General features: G+C 38.6%; 1 protein-coding gene across 1 annotated transcript; it reads left to right on the top strand.

The window, feature by feature from the left end:
• Positions 1-3555: 3555 nt before the first annotated feature.
• Positions 3556-19423, top strand: LOC102229515 (carbohydrate sulfotransferase 11-like). Its single transcript, XM_014472034.2, has 3 exons — positions 3556-4107; positions 14301-14374; positions 17778-19423. Exons 1-3 carry the CDS (start codon positions 4014-4016, stop codon positions 18621-18623), a joined length of 1014 nt encoding a protein of 337 aa, XP_014327520.1. The 5' UTR covers positions 3556-4013; the 3' UTR covers positions 18624-19423.
• Positions 19424-21253: the final 1830 nt, after the last annotated feature.

Genomic DNA, 21253 nt, shown 5'->3' with positions numbered 1-21253 from the left:
CTCTAATTAGCTAAAGGTGGACTCTAGTTTCAGGGCACAAGGAGCCTTGAGATGTTCCTTCCTTTGTTTTAGGGTCTTGAAGGTTCAGGAAGCGTGTTACACATCATATCAATAAGATTATTGCACTTCATATACCTGTATAGAAAGCAGTTTTACCATTTAATAAACAAAACACACTTTTTGAAGAATATTAATACATTCTTACTTGTCAAAATCAAGCTATCAATGATTACATTACTTGCATGTAACTGCTGGTAAGTAAATTTGAGTATATTTGTATTTTCAATAATATAATGAAAATATATTAATGAAATGTAGAAATCCTCAATCCTTTAGGATTTCTAAAGGTTCCTATAAACAGGAATGTCAACTCACCTTCATTGTGGGCCATGTCTAGATCATGAATGTTCTCAAAGGCTGGTTGATAAAACCGTTTATGACTCGAGACAAAGTCAAGCAGCAGTGTAGTAGAAGTAAGAAATACTGCCGCCTGCAGGTGGAAAGTAGCAAAACTCAATGGTTTGACATTTTTTTTGTTGAAAAATGTCAGAAACATAAACTCACACTTATGCATTAGAGGGAAAAATGTGTAGATCTGTTGATTTTATGTGAATTTCCACATTTTCGGAATAGCATAAAATTCATATAAAGCAGAATATGATTGAAAACGGCTATGATTTGACTGCTAAAATAATATTTAAGCACACAACTGTTATCTATATGTGTGTCTCTCTAGATCTAGAGGGCCACATAAAATGCAATGGTGGGCCGGATTTGGCCCCCGGGCCTTGAGTTAGACACGTGCTATAAAGCTTAGATGGGTATTTTGACATTTTAAGCCCAGAATGGGAATGTAATCCAGATATCCACAAATAAACTCTTCATGGTACAAATAAATAATTCATATATCTAAGACATTATTGTAAATAAAGTTTAGATATTTAGTAGGTAAATTACATCCCATTTTCCATACATATATGTTTGGTTTTCAGCAACAGATATCCGCAAATACATACTGCCTGTCTAGAATGAACAATATGAATATATAATCATAATTATTACCAGGAGAAAACGTCATTTCAGATCCTATACAGTTAGACAACAGAACTCTGGAAAATAAATATTCCAGATTTGTCTAATATAATTCTGGACATCCAAAAAAGACTTGGTTGATATGGTTTTTTGGTATTAGAAGTTATTCTTTTTCTTTCTATACATTTTAATTTTGTGCTTGCTAACCTTACCTTACATGTCACTGACAGACATAAACATGTTTGATGATGACAGAAAGTGTGCAGGTCGTGTCCCGCATGGGAAGCAAAAACTGAAAACAGTTTATTTTCATGTTGTGTTTCTTTCTGTGACAGTTTTTCCTCTTAATTTGGAGACTGATGTTCAATGTAGTCAACTATAGTATATAGCAGGTCTGACAATATGTATGACAACATGTAAGTGTCAGTTATCACAGGATAACAATGTTTGTGTGTTACAAGAGAAGACAATTCTTGCATTGTCTTGAAAAAAAATTACAAAAAAATATTTTACAGCAAAAACCGACATTTTCATACTCCAGACAGAAACAAAGAAAACTTGTATCTTGTTGTCATTATGAAAATAGCTTTCTAAGCTTCTGTAAGTCGGTTCAGGATGTACAGTATGCTAATGACACGCCTTCTACCATCCTAACTCTGAATTCCTTCATTTCTCTGTCATTTAGACATGTATAACTCTAGATCTTCTTCAGTTGCTAGTTTTCTCTAGCTTCACTGAGATCCATTTTATATTTTTAAAGTTTTACTACCTCGTTTTTTTTTTTTTTTACATCTGGGTCTGACTGCAACACATAAAGCCCCTTGCCTGTACTTTGCAGCAAAACATTATTCTGATGATGACAAGCTTTTTTTGTCTCTTGGTTCTGTGAATAGAGAAGAATTACGTGTGTATTCCACATTAGATGCTGAAGCCCTGGCACAATGTGAAGATTTAACAAAATGTGTTTTTTTTAAATACTGCTTACAACTTTTAGCTCCTGTTAGAAGACAAAGGGGAACATTTTATTGGATAGATTTTAGAACAAAAACATGTTCAGCAAAGCAGAACAGAAACAGAAGCGCTTACTGTAAACAAAACTCTAGTTACCATAACCGCTCCTCCACCCATCGCTTTGTTTAAGTGCAGTGAGTAGTTTTTCCTTTTTTGTGACCTTTGGCTTTTGCTCTGACCCCTGGCAGAGAACCCAGTCAATCCCTAAACTGGGAGGAATGACCCGACCAGCCATTAAATTTGTCACACTGAGGTATAACACGTGTGAGTGTTTGCAGGGCTGAAGCTTAGTAAAGAACAATAGAAATACCCCGGATGAGGATTTGTTGTGACTTCAAAATAAAAGCATGGAACATTCTTATTGAATGTTTATTTTTATTTTTTTTCCGCTTTTCCAACTTTTTCAAAGCTTTCCGTAAATGCAATTTATTTTTGTTTCCTAGAAATTGCTTGGTAACTTGTGTTTCAGTTAAAATGATACATTTCAAAGTAAATCATAAAATTTTTTTTTATAATTAATTAGTTGTTTTTTTTATGCAGGACTATTTTTATGTGTTTATAATATTGTTTTTGTTTTGCCTAGGCTGATGTAATCAATAACTGTATATAAAAGTCTCATTACGGGAATGCATAATGTTCTTTTATTTGCCTCGGTATAACATCTCACCTAATTTAACACAGTTACTGATATAACTTGGAAAACTAGTGGGATTTGACTGTAGTCAGGCAAGCTGCTACTGGCTACACCAGCTAGTAGAATATATTTCACACTTTTTTATTCATTTCATCGCTGAACAATAGTTTGTTTCTGTTATGAATCTGTTTTATAAGATATGGCATATATGCACGGCGGACATGTAAGTTACATGACATATTCATGTCACATACATTGCCCGTTGGACCGGTCATACTTTAGAACTTTGGGTAAAAATTCAAAGAATTAACAAATATTTTTTAATGTAATTTATATGATAAAAAGTCCAGTTGTAGTATTTTTAAAACATTTTTAAAGAAATAATTGCACTGAATATCTGGAGTGAAAAGTATCAGTAATGTAGTTTTAGATAATTTTTTATAATTATTTTGCAAACTGTGATTTTTTTTTCTTTTTTTTTTTTTTTTTTACATTTTTCAAAAAAATACCAACATCCCATAAAAAACTGAAACCCTTTGATATCCCCTTGAGATGGTTTTAAGGGGTTATCCTTGAAATAATAAATAACTATATTCATCATCATTTGAACATATATTTTACTTTATTTTAACCTCTAAAAATGGAAATGTGTTTTTTTTATTACAACAAAATTGAAACAATTATTTCTAAAAAATATAAATTATTATTATTTTAATTATTTATGTATTATTATTTTCAAATGGCCAGGACTCGGAGCAAAAAAAAAAAAAAATCTCTGATTTGGGTAGTTTGTGGACCTTATCCGGTCCCTTTCGTGGAAAGCTTTTACTTTGAAAAAAGTGACCGGAAGTCCACCCACTGAGACAAGAGCTTGACGACTTACTTCAAGAATAACCGCAAACCTCTGGGTTTTGGGCAGAAAGGGGTTAACTGAACGGTAGGAAAGGCCCGCAGGTCACATAAAAGCCCTTTAACGGTACCGGGCAGCCGGTGACCTCCACTCGGACGACGCTGGCAGTAATGAAGCCCGCCCGGCTGGTTTTCCAGCAACGCACAGAAACGCCATAGTAACCGTTAAAAAATACCGGAGAACAGCGGACTCTTCGTTTCGCTACCGCTGCCCCCCACCTTTTTTTTCTTCTCCTTTTCTTTTCGTCGCTTTGTCCTCCGGCACGGACATGCAAACATGCGCGAGAAAATAACCAGGGCCGTGAGATGTGAGCGGGCCGGCTCGGTGCTGTTATCGGTAATAAAGTAGGAAGAGGACGGACGCCGGTTGTCGTATGAACCCGGGCAGAAGTCGGTCCAGCTGCTCGGTCGTTTCCACAGACTCAGAATGAGGAAACCCAAAGGGATTCGGATGGTTTCTGCCCTGTGTCTGGGATGTTTCATTGTGGTCATCTTCTACTTTAACAGCAGTCTGAGGCCAGGTGAGCTTTAACACGAATACATAAATAGCCCTGCGGTGGGAACAGAAATACTTGTCTGTGTTCCAGTATGTCCGTTTGACATTCATCTTTATCTGGGGTAAAAAGCTCAGTCTGAGCCTGATTCACCAGATCCCAACCAGAGACAAAAGAAGAACACCTTCCACTGAAATCCATTCAGGTGTGGCAAATCCCGTCAGGTTAACTGGAATGATCAATCATTAAATGTGAAGCAATCATTCCTGCAGACATTAAAACACATTAAAATTCGAACTCATTTACATTTAGGTCATGTTTCTATATTTATATTTTTAAAAATCTTATTTTGTGCTTCAGTGCACCCTGTTGTGCACATGTGTATTCTGCACATTGAAGCACTAAGTCATTTTCTTAATAATGAAGTCCACTCAGTCTTTCTCAATATTTTGTGTTTCTGTTTCCAGATTTCATGCAGTATCTAAAAATGGGATTTTATTACAAGAAGTATAATCTAAATCACACATATATGTGAAGTAGAAGGAATGATGAGATTCACAGTTTTCCTTTTATTATTATTATTATTATTATTATTATTATTATTATTATTATTATTATTATTATTATCATCATCAATTCTTTGTATAAATAAAAATGTAAAACCATTGGCATATGAATCCAGCCCCCAAATTACTCTGATACTCCTTAATAAAATCCAATGGAACCACTAATCAATCGGAACAGTAAATCCCCTGGAGTGACGCACGGTAGCGGCAGCAGCATGCTGCTGGGATGCTTCAGCATAGTGAAGTGGGGCGGAGTTAATGGGCGGAGCTAAATCCAGGAGTGTCCTGATGCAGGTAGAGGCTGAAAGACTTTAGACACCAATCCTAAAAATACAACCAGAACTCATACATATATATACCTGCGACAGACTGGCGACCTGTCCAGGGTGACCCCGCCTCTCGCCTGGAACGATAGCTGGACATAGGCACCAGCACCTCCTGACCCCACTAGAGACAAGGGTGTAAGAAAAATGGATGGATGGATGAATGTATGTGTCTTGAAAAAGAGAACTGTAAGTCTGAACATGACTCTTTGGAGCGGTACTGGTGTGACCAGCAATTTTTCCATGGGGGCCATGGCCCCTCTGGTCTCCCCTTGGGGGCGCCACTGGACAAATAGTGAAATAGTCCAATGGAGTGTAAATTCTTCTTGCAAGAATTTACACTCCATTACACTCCACATGTAGCATTTCCCTGCCTGTGTTTACGTTATTGATGATCACCGTGGTTACTCTCTGTTCCTCCTCATCCTCATCCACACAGACTGTGGAATAACAGAGGAATATCTGGTCCCTGCTGTGATGTCACAGAGCGGAGTTATGTGATGTAATAATTATAGAGCTTTCTTTTTTGGACTGTTTTGTAGTGTTTCCTGAATATGTTTTATCTTAGTGTTTTTTAACCAATCAGATGAGCTGCTTCATAGCGCGGGACGTCCTGGTTAGGATTATTTTTGCCTCCAACATTCAACATTCAGTTTTATAATCTGGACTGAGCAGCAACTGGTTTGAGCAGAACGTCCAACAGTTAGCATCAACAGCTGCTGTGATAGGCCCTCAACATTATAGTTACCGTAACTAAAATAAACAAAATAATAACGACTGAAATTGAGAGAACATTTCCGTTCATTTAAATAAATATTTAAAAAATGGTAATTATTGGTGAAAAGGTATGACTAAATGTGGAACTATATTGTGTGTTTATAAAGCCATCTAAAACTTACTGCTATTATAAATATAATATTCTTCATGTTTGTGTTTACACATTTATTTATCAACTTTTCAAACCGATTATTTTATTTATTTAATTTTTTCCCTCCCACAACAGCAGTTTACTTCAGCTGTCTGCAAATTACTGCACTCTGTCCTCATCCTGGTCTGCAAAACGATAACAGAAAAAGTTTGGAGAAAGCAGCAGTGGACCACCAGCTGGTGGTCCAAAAATCCAAAAAATATTTTTGTATATTATATCTTCTGTTGACTATTTATTATCCCAATTATGTATAAATATTCACAATACTTGAACCTTTTTGAATTCTGCACCTACAAATTGACCAAATTATGAAAAACAAAACTATTAACATAGCTAGTAAAACCTGAACTAAAGTTAAACAGTGTTAATAGCAAACCCTCTCTAAAACCTAATTTAAACAAACTGAATTAAACAAACAAAAAAATCACAATGAAATTAAACTAAACTCTAATAAAAAACCCCAAACTGTTCTAATTGGAACATGAAGTTATGCCGTTACTATTAGTTATCTAATAACAATGAAGTAACACATTGTCAAAGATCAATAAACTTTCAATTCTAATGAACATTTAAAACTGAAACTGGAAGACATTTTAAATATCCAAAGAAATAAACAAGCAACATAAACAACAAATAAATGATGAAGTTTCTGTAAACAAAATTGTCCTTCAGACAAAAGCACCAGACTGAAGCCTGGAGAGAAAAGGGAAAAAATCACACTAATGGAAATTATTGAGCTTGTTTTAATTTTTCATAAGATTAATTGATTTATTGCGACAGGCGTCAATATCAGCCAAATTGTACTTCAGGAGACCGTTACCAACATGTGAAAGTTGTGCTGCTGTAGGCCGATATTCCGGTTGGAATCTTTGTGTGTTTTTAAAAAAAAAAAAGCGATGAATTGCATTCAGTTTTTAACACGTTAAAATCCATGTAAATAATGAATCGGGTTGAACGTGTCGGTGAAGGGATGAATAAGTAAAGTGGAGTTTTCTGCTGACTGTCCCTCCTCACCTGCTGCTCTCCTGCCTCGTGTCTCGGATCCGTTCTGGAGCGTCTGCATGAATGAAGCCGTGTGCAGAACGGTGGAAGACTCTCTGGTATTTCTGCTTTCATGCACTTCAAATGCACTTGGAAAGCAGCATGTTTTTGACAGATTAATACTGCCTGCTGGCTTTCAGTCTGAATAAATTGATTTCAGAAATAAGCATGAGCAATTCATCCATATTTGGAACAGCTGAACAGTTCTTTTCTGCTCCATGTGGACTAAAGGTCAGGCTGTTTGTCTAAACTCTACATGGAGCAGCAAGACGCTCAGTAAACAGAGGAATGCTCGGGTTGCACTTATTATAGGATTGTAGTTTTTTATGTACCTTGGCACTCTGATCCCACAACACTAAGCCACGGACTCAGTGCGGCTTTACAGTGCATGTACTGCAGATGTGAACATTGGTCCACTTTAGTCCAAGAGAAAAGTGGAAATGTTCCAAGAAACATCCTGCTAATTCGATTCACAAATGCTTTATTTATGTCAAAGAGAAATGAAATGTTGTCATAACTCATATGGTGTGTAAGCGGTCTGTGTGGAGGCTGATGCTGTAGGCAGGAAGTGTCTCCAGTAGCAGTCAGTTTTGCAGTGAATCTGAAGAGGCCTCTGACTGAAGACTGGTGCTGTATTAGTCTCACAAGCCTGTTGCAATGAGCAGGAAATCTTTAATTGAGAGAGAAATTAAAATGAGCTCAATAATTTCCATTTGGATGATTCATATTTTTTGGAGGAGGATTTTTTGTATGTCTTTGTGTTGCCCTGCGACAGACTGGCGACCTGTCCAGGGTGAACCCCACCTCCCGCCTGGAACGTAGCTGGAGATAGACACCAGCAACCCTCCCGACCCCATTAGGGACAAAGGGTGAACAGAAAATGGATGGATGGATGGATGGATGGGTTTTTCTTAGAATATTTAGAATATATTCCAGTTCCAGTGTTGAGAGTTTGTACAAAATGAGTTTATCAAACTTGTACTATTATGCCATTTTAAATATTACTTAAAAATGTCTCAAAGCAACCATTCTCAACTGATAAATCAATAACAATGTGTTGCAGTAAATATGTGATCAAAATCAATAGATAATAAGTCCAATAACTGTTCAATAATTTCACTGAACTCTGATCCGGAGCTGCACAGCATTCTGGGGGATGTAGGCAGAAGAAACCTGTCACAGCTGGCTAAACAAGGTCGATGGCGTCAACTAGCTCACTCTTCGGTTACCTAGCAACAACCTCTTGAGTAGCTTGCGCAGCAGCAGTTTCAGGTTTCTCCACCACTCTCATAACTGCTTAAAAATGAACAAAAACATTGTGGAGAGAAACCTGGATAAACAGGAAATGACACGTCACCAGTTGGACAATAATTCAGATATTTACATAAAAAGCTAATCAATGTCACGATACATTTTCAGCCACATGGTCCAGTGATATTACCAGAGATTAAAAGCCTGAACATGCAATTCCCCAACCCAACTCCAAAAAGAAGAAACGATCAGAGACCTTCTGCTCCAGCAGGCTGCCTCCATTTGGCTCATTTCTAGACAGATATTCTGTTAAGGCTTTACTGGCTTTAACAGGCGACCTGATGGAAACCAACAGCCAGACAGCCTCGCTGACAGCAGCTCTTCTGTGTAGATGCTGTTACTGAATCCATAAGGTCAGTCTCAGTGAGGAGTTTTACAGTTATTTTCACTTGGGCACAAAAACGTTTCGGTGTGAACCAGGCTTTAGTCGCCCTAGTGGCAGAATCCTGAACGCTTCAACATTTGCCTTTCACTTTATTACTGCAATTGTTCTCAGAACGTAAAGATCCGTTTTGTTTCTCTCACACAGTGTGGCATCTACACTGCTCTTTATATAAATAATCCATAACCAGTCCAGGCATTGTTTAGAATGATGTTTTTATGTTAAAGATAAATATGAACCAGTTTACATTTTATTGGCAGCTCAAAGCTTTAGAGGGCTTCCTGTGGCTGCATGCACCTGTCTTGAATTATGTTATATTTCTCTCCATTGCCAGAGTTTTCCTCTTACATGATCCTGGAAGCAGGACTGATGTTTATGTCAGTGGTAACACTGCAGATCCAGATGTGGAGTGACGCCTCTCATGTAATTTGTCCTAGAGGTTTAATTAGCAGCAGATGGAGGCTGCAGCTGGAGGTGTAGAGGAGGACTGCTCTCCCTCCTCAGCCTGTCTGATGACGGCTGTGAGGTTATTATACAAGCAGTCCTCTGGTTCCTCTGAATCTGATCAGGATCATCTGTTTTGAAAGCTGTTGTTGTCAAATGATTTGCAGGTTTGCCCTGTAGCAGATGAAACTACTCATGGCGTTTATTCAGAACCCATCAAAACGAGCTGCACGGATTACATTTTCCTTCAGCTAGCCGCTCTCCACATGGGAACACGGCCCACCTGGACCTGTTAGAGATGACAGTTTGTTTCGGAGCACACTATACCTGACAGACTCTTATTTGCGTGATGATGCAATGGTTTGGTCGACGGTCTAATCAGGAGAGGAGTAAAGAAGAATAATAAAGTTGGTTTCTCAGCAGTATTTGTGACCCTGCCGTCCCCAAGAGATGGAGTTATGCAACTGAGGAAAACAAGAAAAATCCTCCCACACTTTGTTTTCTTTCAAACAAATAATTTTTCTCTGCTTACGTTGGGGCTCAACGGTTTTCTCATCTGCTGTGTGTTTGGGACCACGATCACCAACGTCCAGGCTGCACACAGATGTCTGCAAAAATATAACAAAAGCAGATGCAAAATTGACATCACGCACGCTGTTGCAAATATATATTTGCCCGTTTGTAAAACAAACAAAAAAAACCTACTTACGAGGTTCTAGAGAAGCCTGAAGTGTATGGACGCACTAATTAAATCATGTTTTTGTTGGTTGGGGAAAAGTTCCACGTTTAGACGAGACACCTCGACAACCACAGCGGTGTAGCTCTTATGCCAGGCCACTGTATGGCGCTGTGATCTTAGCATGTCAATGTATGCGTTTTTGGCCCTTGGCTTTTACTTTCCCTTTTTTAATGTAATTATATTTTAAATATCTTTAAGAATAAAATTGGACCAAAGTCAGATTCCCTGTTTTTCTGCACAAACCTGATGACTGAAGCTGATTCTGCTTCCTAGAGTTAACTCCTTCTGACACGGCCTCCATGTTTTATTCTGAAAAGTTCCCTTCAGAAATGCTTTTCTTTATTAATCAATCAATCAATCAATCAATCAAATTTTATTTGTATAGCACATTTCAGCAGCAAGGCATTTCAAAGTGCTTTACAGCATAACAAACACAGAAACACAAAGTCATGTAACATAGAATCAACAATCAAAACATGACATTAAGTCAATGCCATCGTTAAATTTGTAATTGATTACGTATCAAATACAACTCTAAACAGGTGGGTTTTTAGTCGAGTCAGTGTTTCAGCAGTTTTACAGTTTTCCGGAAGTTTTTTCCAGATTTATGGTGCAGAGAAGCTGAATGCTGCTTCTCCTTGATTGGTTCTGGGGATGCAGAGCAGACCCAGAACCAGAAGACCTATTACCTCTTACAATTCACACTGTGTGGCTCAAAGTAGCACTTCTGGATTTAAAAGCGTATTTGACATTATTTTGACTTCTTCCCGTTTTTCCACTGGAGCTCCTGGCCCCCAAAACGCCACCGCCGGCTTTAAGTGCAGCTAGCACTTTGCTAGCTTACAGCTTACTGCTTACAGATATATCATAGCTGTGTCCGAATTCAGGGTCTGCTAATGTGTATCAAGCTTCAGTATAACCAAAAGTCTTTATTAGCCAGCTCTGTCATCACAAAATTCAAAAAAGACTTCCCTTTTTACTTCAAAATAAGAGCCTCTAACATGGACGCAACATGGTGTTGATGTATTTCTTATCAGTCTCCTAATGAAGGCTTCATTAATTCACCATTTGTCATGTGTTCATAGTATTTAGAGTTAGTGAAAAAGACTTGACTGGTGATTTTTACTGTTGAGTTTTTGTCCAGTACTGGTCTGGCTCCACATTTACATCATTTCTACGCTTTTTGACAGGACAAGAAAGATTTACTCTCATTTTTCACATAAAAGGATGAGGCTTTTACTTTTCTTTTTTACAGCATTTCTAGCAAAGTGACTCCTTGGCATTAGAAGCTGAAGGGGGATGAGAGGGTTGCGGAGGCTGTTTCCCCAGTGGGATTCAAACAGAGCTCCGTTCATAGCCAAGACAGGACGAACATACATGGGCCTTCCTGCGTTTTGCATTTCCTGCGCTGTGGTTGTGTGACTAGCGGAGCAGCAGGGTTTTCACACTAGACCAGGTGAAACCGGAATGTTTCAAATGGAAAAGTTCCAAAGCGGGATCGATCAGCGTCTTTAGCCGAGCTTTAGTGAACAATTCAGTTCTCTCCCTCTCTCTTTTTTTTTTAGATGAATATATATATTTTTAAACATTTCCACAATTCCATATTGCAGTGATTTGCTCCTGTAGAATAATTAGCTAACTTAATGTACTGATATTTTCGCCAGAGAGCCACTCAGATTTCCCATGATGCTGCATTAGCAGGGAGATGATGTCACACAATGTGTGCTTTAAATGTGTGTCATCTCAGCTTGTTGCTGAGGCTCACTGTCTGCCAGGTGTTAGTCATTTCCTAAACCCAGGCAGACATTACCTTTGCTCACTGGCCTTTAAACGGAGGAGGAGAAAAACGTGACTTTGGATGTTTTTATGCGTGAAATGTGGTTCTGAGTCAGCAGATAAATCTTCTCTCTCTTCTCTGCTGATGCGGTTCTTCTTGAGGAAAAACAAAAAATCTAAAGCTTAGCTAGGTGGAAAATAAGCGTTATCCTTGTGTTTGAGTTATAAGCCGATGTAGAGTTGTTTCTGACATAGCAATGGCCTGGGAGTAATATCGAGTCACTTTATAGTATTTCCACATTCCTTCCTCAGAAACTGCAGCTATCTGGACGATCTGTTCCAGAAGCAAAATCGGTACCATCAGCTAATTTATGCTAGTGCTAACAGAAATGCTTCCAGGAAGGATATTTTTATTTTATTCTTTTTGTATGTCATTGTAATGGTAAAAAGTAGTGAATGATTTAAAAAGAATAACAAGAAATAAAAACAGAAACTGTTTAACCGCAAGTAAATGTATAAGTATATACCGTAAGTAAGTATATAGAGTAGCTGGTGTACAATAATCAAACATGAGGAAAGATTATTTATAAAAACATCAACACCTTCCAGCCTCACTGCACAGAGTTAAAGCTCCATGGATTTTAACACAGGATTAAACTATACTAAATGTTGTGACTTTTCTGAGAATGGGCATTAGGAAAATGTAAAGTTTAAAGCACTGAATGTTTTTTGCTGTTGTTGCGTCCAGATGTGGGTCAGTGTAAAATCCTCTCCATGTTCTAATCTAAAATGTTTTCATTAGCTTTCATGATCAGCATTACAGAAATAAAGACTTGAAATGATCCGAGTTTCATTTAGTGAACCGAGTTGCTGAGATACATGAACTTTTTAATAAAATTCTGACTTATTGAGTAGGACTGCATGTAGATCATGTAAAGAGACAGACATTTATAAAATTCTTATACTGTATATGTAGACTACATCAATTTTTGTCTTTTAGATTTTTTTTTGACACATTACATTTTAAAATTTAAAATGCTATGTCTGCCCTTCATACTCCCAGTACAGTAGGACATTACATTTTTACAGTGTTCTCCTCCAGTGTGTGTGCTGTGTGTGTGGCGCCCCGGGCTCTCCAGAGCACGCCCAGTGAGCAACATGTGAAACGGCTGCAGCCAGTCCTCTGGGAGAGCCATGAACTGCCAGCTCTGCTGCTTCATCTTTTTCTAAAATGATATTAATTTATAATAATCCACTCGTAAGTGGAGCAGTCTCTGGTCTGTTCCAGATGTTAATATAACATGCAGAGGAAAATAATTTTATGCTGCTGTTTATGGACCACATGTGTTTATAACTCCTATTACTGAGTAGATATTAATGAGAAATACAATGCTGAATTGAATATTAGGTCAGTGTTAAGGAGCCACATTTTAAATGAACTCAGAACTTAGATTAAAAAAAGCTTGAATAAAGGTTCATTTTTATGTACTGTAAGTGGATAGATACATTTATAATATTTAGTATAAAATGTTTAAGGGTTGATTCTAGTGAAATGGATAATTGAAAATAATAAAAAAAAACTTTTAAAAAGTGAATGTATGTTTGGTTGTTTTTGATCCAAAATAGAGAAATCCTTCTCTAAACTTTCTCGCTTTTTACATTGTTGGCATGTTAGCATGCTAGCTGTAGCTTACAGTTCTGGTAAAAATACAATAACACAACAGCAAATGACAGACCCAAGGCCCATATCACCAATCCATGCTTCATATTTCCCTTTTTAATTCATCCATCATATTTGTGAAATTGAATGTGAAACAGGGTTAGCCACTAAAGCAGTGCACAGTATTTTTGGAAGATGGGAATGATTTAAAAAAGGATCTTAAATTTAAGGGTGAATTTTTCTGGCCGATCTTTAAAAGGTCTGACCTGCTGATTCTGATTTTTTTTTTTTTTTATTTTGTCTGAAAAGTCACTAAATATGGCAACAAAGTCACTAGGTTGGCAACACTGGGCTGACTATTGCTACCTGCACACTAAGATGTGACCTAAGATGGGCTTTACATGGAAGTATCTGTCACCTGCAGCTCACACTGAATGAAGTAACTAGGCCGATTTGTTGGTGTCTGTTGCTTAAAATGAGAGGATTTTGTAGAACAGATTTCTCTTGTTGCCCTTCAAGAATTTTGCCGTTATTCCCAGAACCTCCGGGCTTTGAAAGTCTTACAAAGTCATTCTTAATGCAGGTCTTTTTACGTTTTCGGGGATGTTCTGTGGTTACTGCTAGCTGTTTGGGCAGTTAGATGTTACAGATTGTTGCACTAATCCAGCAAAGCAAATATATGTTTCACAAAGTGTGAAGTGACTGTTCATCAGTGTAACGTCTGTCCTCTGATAACACAGATTCACCGCATTTGCTTGAAGTGTGGTTGTGTGAAATGGTGTGTGTGTGTCTGAGCCTGTGAGGCAAAACGATGCCGACCTGAAGGCTCAGACTGACCCTGTTAGGTTAGCTTTACACTCAGCCGGCCGCTTTATTCATTCTTAACCTTCAGACTTTTTATCCTCGTTGTTTGTTGACATGTTGTGATGCTATAGCATTATTGTCTGCGATTCCCTTCCCTTTAAATATGCCAACGCCTAGTAATGTCTAATGTGTGCGAGTGTGTGTTTTGTGACATGAACATTGTCACTGATGTGTTTTGTTCTTCAGAACATTTGTCGGAGCGGAGCAGTGGGCAGAAAACCCGGAGGAGCCCCCTGCAGAGCCTCTATGAGGGGGAACAGGTCAGTGGTGTGGGAACACGTTCCCTTCTTTCAGAAACCTGAATGCTGTTTTGTTTTTGTTTGCTTCTTTATTTTGGAGCAGCGTTAAAAGCCCCTTTGATTTTTGTGTCTTGTAGTCAAATTGCACTGCTTCAGACGTTTTATGCCTTAAGATGCGACTTTGCAGATCAACGACATTTTGTTATATTTGTTTTAGAAAGAACCACTTCCTTCTCTTGCAGTTATTGTTAAAACATTTTACAACTACATACAGTAAGTTGCAGAATATAAGTTATTTTCTTAATGTATATTTTTCATTTATTGATCTAGTTAACACCTCTCAGTTTATCATTGTTCAGAATGTGCTCAGAAATAGTTTTTTGAGCGCATAAACCTCTTTGAATTTGAAAGTTATCAATATTTTTCCATTTTTAAAAGCAGAAAGCATCACCAGACGATGAGACCTTTAGATATTCTATTTTATCACCTGCTTTTTATTCTTTGCTGCCTTCGTTGTCAGTTGTGTTTCATTTTCATCTGGTTGTGTTGGTTGTACACGGAGATCTCAAACCCATCCACTGTTTCAGATTTGAAATGCTTTGTGTAAAAACACAGCAGCTGTTCCCAGTTAAGTCTTTCTGTGTGGAGAAGGAAGGTTTAATTTTCATAAAACAAACAAGCTCCAGCAGGTTCCCCTTAAATTTAACTGCTAGCAATATTTTCTTCATTTTCTTTCCTCCTGAGGTCTTAACTCCTGATAGAAAAACTTGCTAATCTCTCAGGATGGAAATTATGAGGTAAACTATTGGCCAGACACACTTATATTTGAGTTTGTCCCAACTCAACCGTGTGCAGCTCTTAAAACTTAGAGATTTGGGCAAAATTAGCTATAAATATTGTAGAGTAAATACTTAAAGTGGGGAAAGTTGGTGTTTCACTAACCACCAATTTTTCAAGTTTCCCCTTCTGAAGAACGGAGAGATCTTGGCCTCAGAATCTGAGCTCGTAGTGACGGACAGTTTAAGAAATTTCTTAGAACTTATTGCATTTTACAATTTTTCCTTGAATTTTAAATCAGTAAGATAAAAGTTAAAGAGATGGGCAGATCCATCCGATATATCGATACCATATCGGTATTGGTATCTTGAAATTTCATCTTATTTTAGTATTGTAGTTTCTCAATTCTACCCAAAAACAGATTTTTGTTTTGCTCTCAAATTATATTTTTTGCACTTTAAGAAAAATATGCTCATGAATTTGCTTCATTTTTTATTATTATTTCTGTTCATCTTGTATTTTGTAGACGTCTATAAACTTTGTCCAAATTCTGTTCTAGATTTTAATAAAATATTTCTAAGAAAAAAAAAACACAAAATCACTTAGAGGTCAGCAGTATGACGATATAAAAACCTACATAATTAAAGGTTTTGATATTGGTATCAGTATTGATGCTATTGGCCTACATTTACTTGGTATTGGATAGACAGCAAAAGATTTAGTATTGCTCTCCTATCTAGTGCAGGGCATTCTGGGTAAAATACAACCAAAACCAACATGCGTGTCCAGTGCTAGCAGAAGGAACGACTTGAGGTTTTTTACCAAAGACAAAAGAGAAATCCTACAACCGCTAAAATCTGACGCCACTCCATTTTTGTTTACATACAGAAGAAGGAAGAGTCCAAAAATGGAGCAATAAAGTCAGAATAAGAGGAATGATTAAGACATTTTATGGTCAGCAATGATGTCATGGCCGGACTCACCATGTGATTGTTTTCAGCACATGCACATTTCCTGTAAGCTTCATAGTGTAGCTGGCCCATTGTTATTTAAAATGTCTTCCAGTTTCAGTTTATTAAAATTTTAAATGTATTGACCTTTGAGAGGGTGTTCTTGCATTATGATGTCATTACCATTATGTTACTTGAAAATGGTCTCAAAACAAGATCATCGTTTACCGCAACAACCTTTGGGACAATTTATCTTCTAGCAATAATTGTCAAGGTAACAGGCCTTGATGCATTTGGTTCACCTGAAAACCAAACCCTTTGTGTTAACCCTCAGCGGCCGTACCAAGGCTGTCTTCCAAGGACATGTTTGTCTTGAACAGTCCTAGTTGCTATTAATGTCCCCTCATTGTCCACATGGACAGACTTAAAGGTGAGGTCTAGGTTTACGTGAGAGTACAGGCCAGGTTCTGCTGCTCAGAGCGTAGCCCCTCAGTGTTTCCTGGATGTTCCAGTGTCTGTCGGCAGACACAGAGAGCCAGTCATCGGATCGGGCACAGAGTCAGACTCTGAGCTCTGGGGCTGTGGCCACTGCAGTGCCAAGCCAGCCTGAGTAAATAAAAAGAGTAAATAAGACATTTGTGCCAGTAGGAGAACAGGATGAACTAGATGACCCCTGGTTTTACCAGGTAGCTGCACGTTCCAGCAGCGGTGAGACCACCCTCTGTGGAGTCAGAGCTTCACTCACCATGGAGAAGTGAAGTCCTCATGACATGCAGAGTATGTCATGAGGACAGAGTATGAGGACTCTGTCATGTATGGATGTATACATCCATCAAATGCATACAGTCTTGTATTTGTATGCATCCATACAGATGCAAGACTGTATGTCCTGCATCTGATTTAATGAGGAGTGTGTCCTCCATTACAATACACTGCAAAAGAGGTTTTTACCCATCCACTATAATCTTCAATATACAGTTCATCCAGAAAGTATTCACAGCACTTTACTTTTCCACATTTTGTTATGTTACAGCCTTTTTCCAAATAGTCATAATTAATAATTCTCCTCAGAATTGTCCACCTGAGGGACAAGGCCAAAGTCCAGACTTGAACCTGCCTAAGGTTTCTAGGGACGGGTGTTGTGAATTAGCTGTGGCTCTGAACATTGTGATGCAGGCATCAGAATGTCTTGAGCCATGTTTCTAGTTTCTGTCCCTGTCAAATAAACTGTAAAAAAAGAAGTAAATAAAAAAAAGAAAGTGGAGCTAAGTTGGTGACATCATATTGAAAAAGACTTGAGGCTGGAATTGCTGCCGAAGGAGGGATCAACAAAGTATTTATCAAAGGCTTTGCATATTGATGTAAATGTGATTTCTTGATTTTAAATTTGCAAAATTCTCAAAACCCTTTTCCACATTGTCATAATGGGAGATACAGACTGTATGTGTGTAAATTGTTGAGGAAAGAGATTCATTTAGTGGAATCTTTAATAAGTTTTTCCAGACGCGTTGTGTATTGGGAGCGCAACACCAAGTCGTGCATATAACCATCTGATATGTGTGATATGCATTTATCAAAAGTCAAATGTCATGAATGTATTTACAAGGTGTGCTACTTTTCTGTCCAAAAACATTTCTGAAACCATCCCAACCTGAACCAAACTAAACTATCTGCTCTTGGTTTTCTTTCCCCAACAGGTGGAGTCTGCTGTGGCGGCCGTCCATCAGGGTCGCCGGGAGCTGCTGGAGGAGGCCTGTCACTCCTACACCCGCAAACGCAGAGTCCTCATCCCTGAAGACCTGAAGCACATTATTGTGGACGACCAGCACGGTCTACTGTACTGCTACGTGCCAAAAGTAGCCTGCACCAACTGGAAGAGGGTGCTCATGGTTCTGACGGGAGTCTCCGGTGACCACAAAGACCCGCTAGCCATCCCTGCCAATGAGGCCCACGTCCCAGGAAACCTCCGGACTCTGTCCGAGTACTCCACCCCCCAGATCAACCAGCGCCTGCGCTCCTACTTGAAGTTCATTTTTGTGCGTGAGCCATTCGAGCGGCTGGTCTCTGCGTACCGCAACAAATTTACGCGAAGCTACAATACAGCTTTCCACAAACGATACGGCACAAAGATCGTCCGCCGGCACAGGCCAGACCCTCGGCCAGAAGCCCTGGAGAAAGGGGACGATGTCTCCTTTGAGGAGTTTGTGTATTACCTCGTGGACCCCGCAACCCAGCGGGAAGAGCCCTTCAACGAACACTGGGAGCGGGTGCACTCGCTGTGCCACCCCTGCCTCATCCACTACGACATAGTGGGGAAGTACGAGACGCTGGAGCAGGACTCCCGCTACGTGCTGCAGCTAGCCAGGGCGGACCAGAAGGTCCGCTTTCCCGCCTCGTCCAAAAGCACCAGGACTACCGGAGATATGGCAGCCGACTTCTTCCAGAACATCAGCCCCTTCTACCAGAAAAAGCTCTACAATCTGTATCGCATGGACTTCCTGCTCTTCAACTACTCCGTGCCAGCCTACCTCAAGTTCAGATGAGGCCGGGGCGTCTTTCAGACACAAACTTATGGATCTGCTTCTCTTTCTGCTTTTAATGGAAAAACATGACATTTTCATATCTGAGCAGGTGAGAAAAACAAACGGTTGGCGAGGACATCCCATGAGGAGATGGGAGTTTCTGACTCACGAGGCAAATGAGATTTTATGGAAGACGTGGAGTTAACAGTTAGTCACTGGCTCTGAATGTGTGAAATGCTGTTCAAGTTTTGGTTTTCTGCTGTTTCAAAGGTGAATTTGCACAACAGGTGATCTCTCCGGAGCAGTGGTGTCCACACGTTTTGCCATGTGGGCCAAAATTGTAAAGCGGAAAGTATCCATTTGCCACACAAACTTACTTTTTTTAACAAAATGCTAGATCAAATTTCATTGTTCTGTTTTAGGTTTTTTGCTCAACAATGAACTATAGATGGAATGTAACTGGTCTTAAAATGGATCTCTAATTCATGTGAGTCTAAATTATACTCACTTTTGCCACCCATTTGTTTGCAAACGTTTCCAGTGTTTGGACAGCGCTGCTCTAGAGGCTGCAGGAGGAGAATGAATCGTATCCAGATCGTGTGTGGACAGCGAATGTCTCCAGACATGTGCCTTGGATCCTGGGCCTTCACTTTGTCCCTTGGCAACAAAGACAGCTTTTCTAACTGTGACTATTGTTCTGGGGTTTTTTTACTGTAGGAAAAGATTCTTTTGTGTAACTATTATTTTAATTTATTATTTCTAGCTCTTAAAAAAAAGCCAAACCAAACTAGATACATGTCTTTCAAATAAATGCATTTTCACCAAAATGGTCCCATGTGTTTTATTTAACTGAACAAATTGTTTTGTTTCTTAATTTTACAAATGCAGAAGTTCTACAAATTCAGCCAGGCCTCACTGTCATTCCTATTTTCTTCTTTATGGACATTAAAGAAATAAAAAAAGGCTCCACACAAGAATAAACCATCTGACCTCAAATACTGCAGTTTGTCAATAGGAACACATACTAACACAGAGACAAGTTAAATACAAGAGCCTTATAGTGTCTGTTTTATGTTAACATACACACACAATTATGTCTATTGGTCATAATATCATCACCTACCATCTAGCAATAACAATAGGCGTGCAATAATTGGTGTTTCTACTATTTCAATTTGAGCCCATTAAACTGCATGTGAACAACAGAGGAATACTAAGGAACAAAGTACTGAAGAAGTTTAGTTACATTTTTTCTTACTTGGACACTTGTTTATTTTTTTTACGTTGAACTGGTCAGATCTGTGACCTAATTCTGACCAGGAATCAGAGCAGAATGAAATACTAGCTGCATTTCCGTTACATTTGCGCACAAATCTTTGTCGATATTCTGCTAATGTCAATACAAAAAACCACATTTTCGCAATTGCAATATTGACATGAAATAAGAAATGAAATTAAAATCACACGTGAATAAGCTTGTTCACATGAAAAGTCATTAAAAATCATGGCAGCGATGGATGTAAACAGTTACATGAAATATATCCATAATTCAACCATAGAGCTCGCTCTCATCATTTATCAGCCAATCAGGAGACGTCAGCTTTTTATTCAGGCCTACATGGGAGCGGCTGCCTATGCAGCGTTTTAGGGAAATTGTAATCATCCGTTTTCCAGAAGAGCTGTGGATTCAACAGGTTGGAATGACAACTTTTTATGAATCCTCTGATGCTGTGAGAGTTCTAGGGGAGAACTACTCAAAAACAAGCCGTCATCCTCCTACTACTTCCTGTCGTCTTATTTATGTTTTCCACCAGTAGTAACCATCACATGACTCGTGTGATGCAAAGAAGTGTTTCCATTGCACTTTTGTAGAATATATCCATGTTTGGTACGGCTGAAAAACCACCTCATCTCAGCACAACAACGTTTCATTTAAAAACGTTCATTTTTTCCAGTCTTCCATTAAGCAAATTTATCTTCATAATTTCAATCTGCGCAATTTAACGGTTAATGGAAACGCAACTTGTGAGGAATTGCTTTATAAAACAGATTTGGTGGAGAATTTATCTCCATTATCAATAGAAGTTCTCACATATTTTAGCTTACACACGTTTTGTGATGTGTCGTTTTTCTCTTACATATCTTAAGTTTTTTCTATGCAAAACGACCTACATTGTAACCTACATCAATCTACTCGTGATAAATATTTATTTTGCATAACCTTAGGTCAGGAGTTAACGATCCCCTTTTTGCAATAGCTTAAATTTCTTGCATATGCTATAGTTGCATCTGTTCATCTCCTGTCCTTAACCTTTACACTGCATAATCTTGGCTCTGTTGACATTCATTGATCTTCTGTTGCCGACAGATTCTTAACCAGACTGAGATTCTTCTAAGAGACTGAAATCTCACCCGTAACCCACAAACACTGCCAATTAGCAGCGTGTGGTAATGTAGCTCTTCTGAGAAAGGCTTCTTCAGGAATATAACACCATCCATAACACGTTTCCCCAGGTTCTGCTAACAATAAACAGCCTGGTAGAATGATACAACCACCACCATGCTTCAGTTAAGCAAATGGCACATACAAGCCCGTCCTAAGGTCATATGGGGCCTCAAGCAGAACCTGATTGAGGGTCCATCCTGTTCAG

Source organism: Xiphophorus maculatus, chromosome 20, assembly GCF_002775205.1.
Source record: "Xiphophorus maculatus strain JP 163 A chromosome 20, X_maculatus-5.0-male, whole genome shotgun sequence".
NCBI lineage: Eukaryota > Metazoa > Chordata > Actinopteri > Cyprinodontiformes > Poeciliidae > Xiphophorus > Xiphophorus maculatus.
Note: the sequence above shows the minus strand (reverse complement) of the source record. Positions and strands in the feature narration are given on the sequence as shown.

Coding starts and splice junctions, on each gene's coding strand:
- LOC102229515 (XM_014472034.2), top strand. CDS start 4,014: ATGAGGAAACCCAAAGGGATTCGGATGGTTTCTGCCCTGTGTCTGGGA. Junction 4,108..14,300: donor TAACAGCAGTCTGAGGCCAG/GTGAGCTTTAAC, acceptor TTTGTTCTTCAG/AACATTTGTCGGAGCGGAGC. Junction 14,375..17,777: donor GCCTCTATGAGGGGGAACAG/GTCAGTGGTGTG, acceptor TTTCCCCAACAG/GTGGAGTCTGCTGTGGCGGC.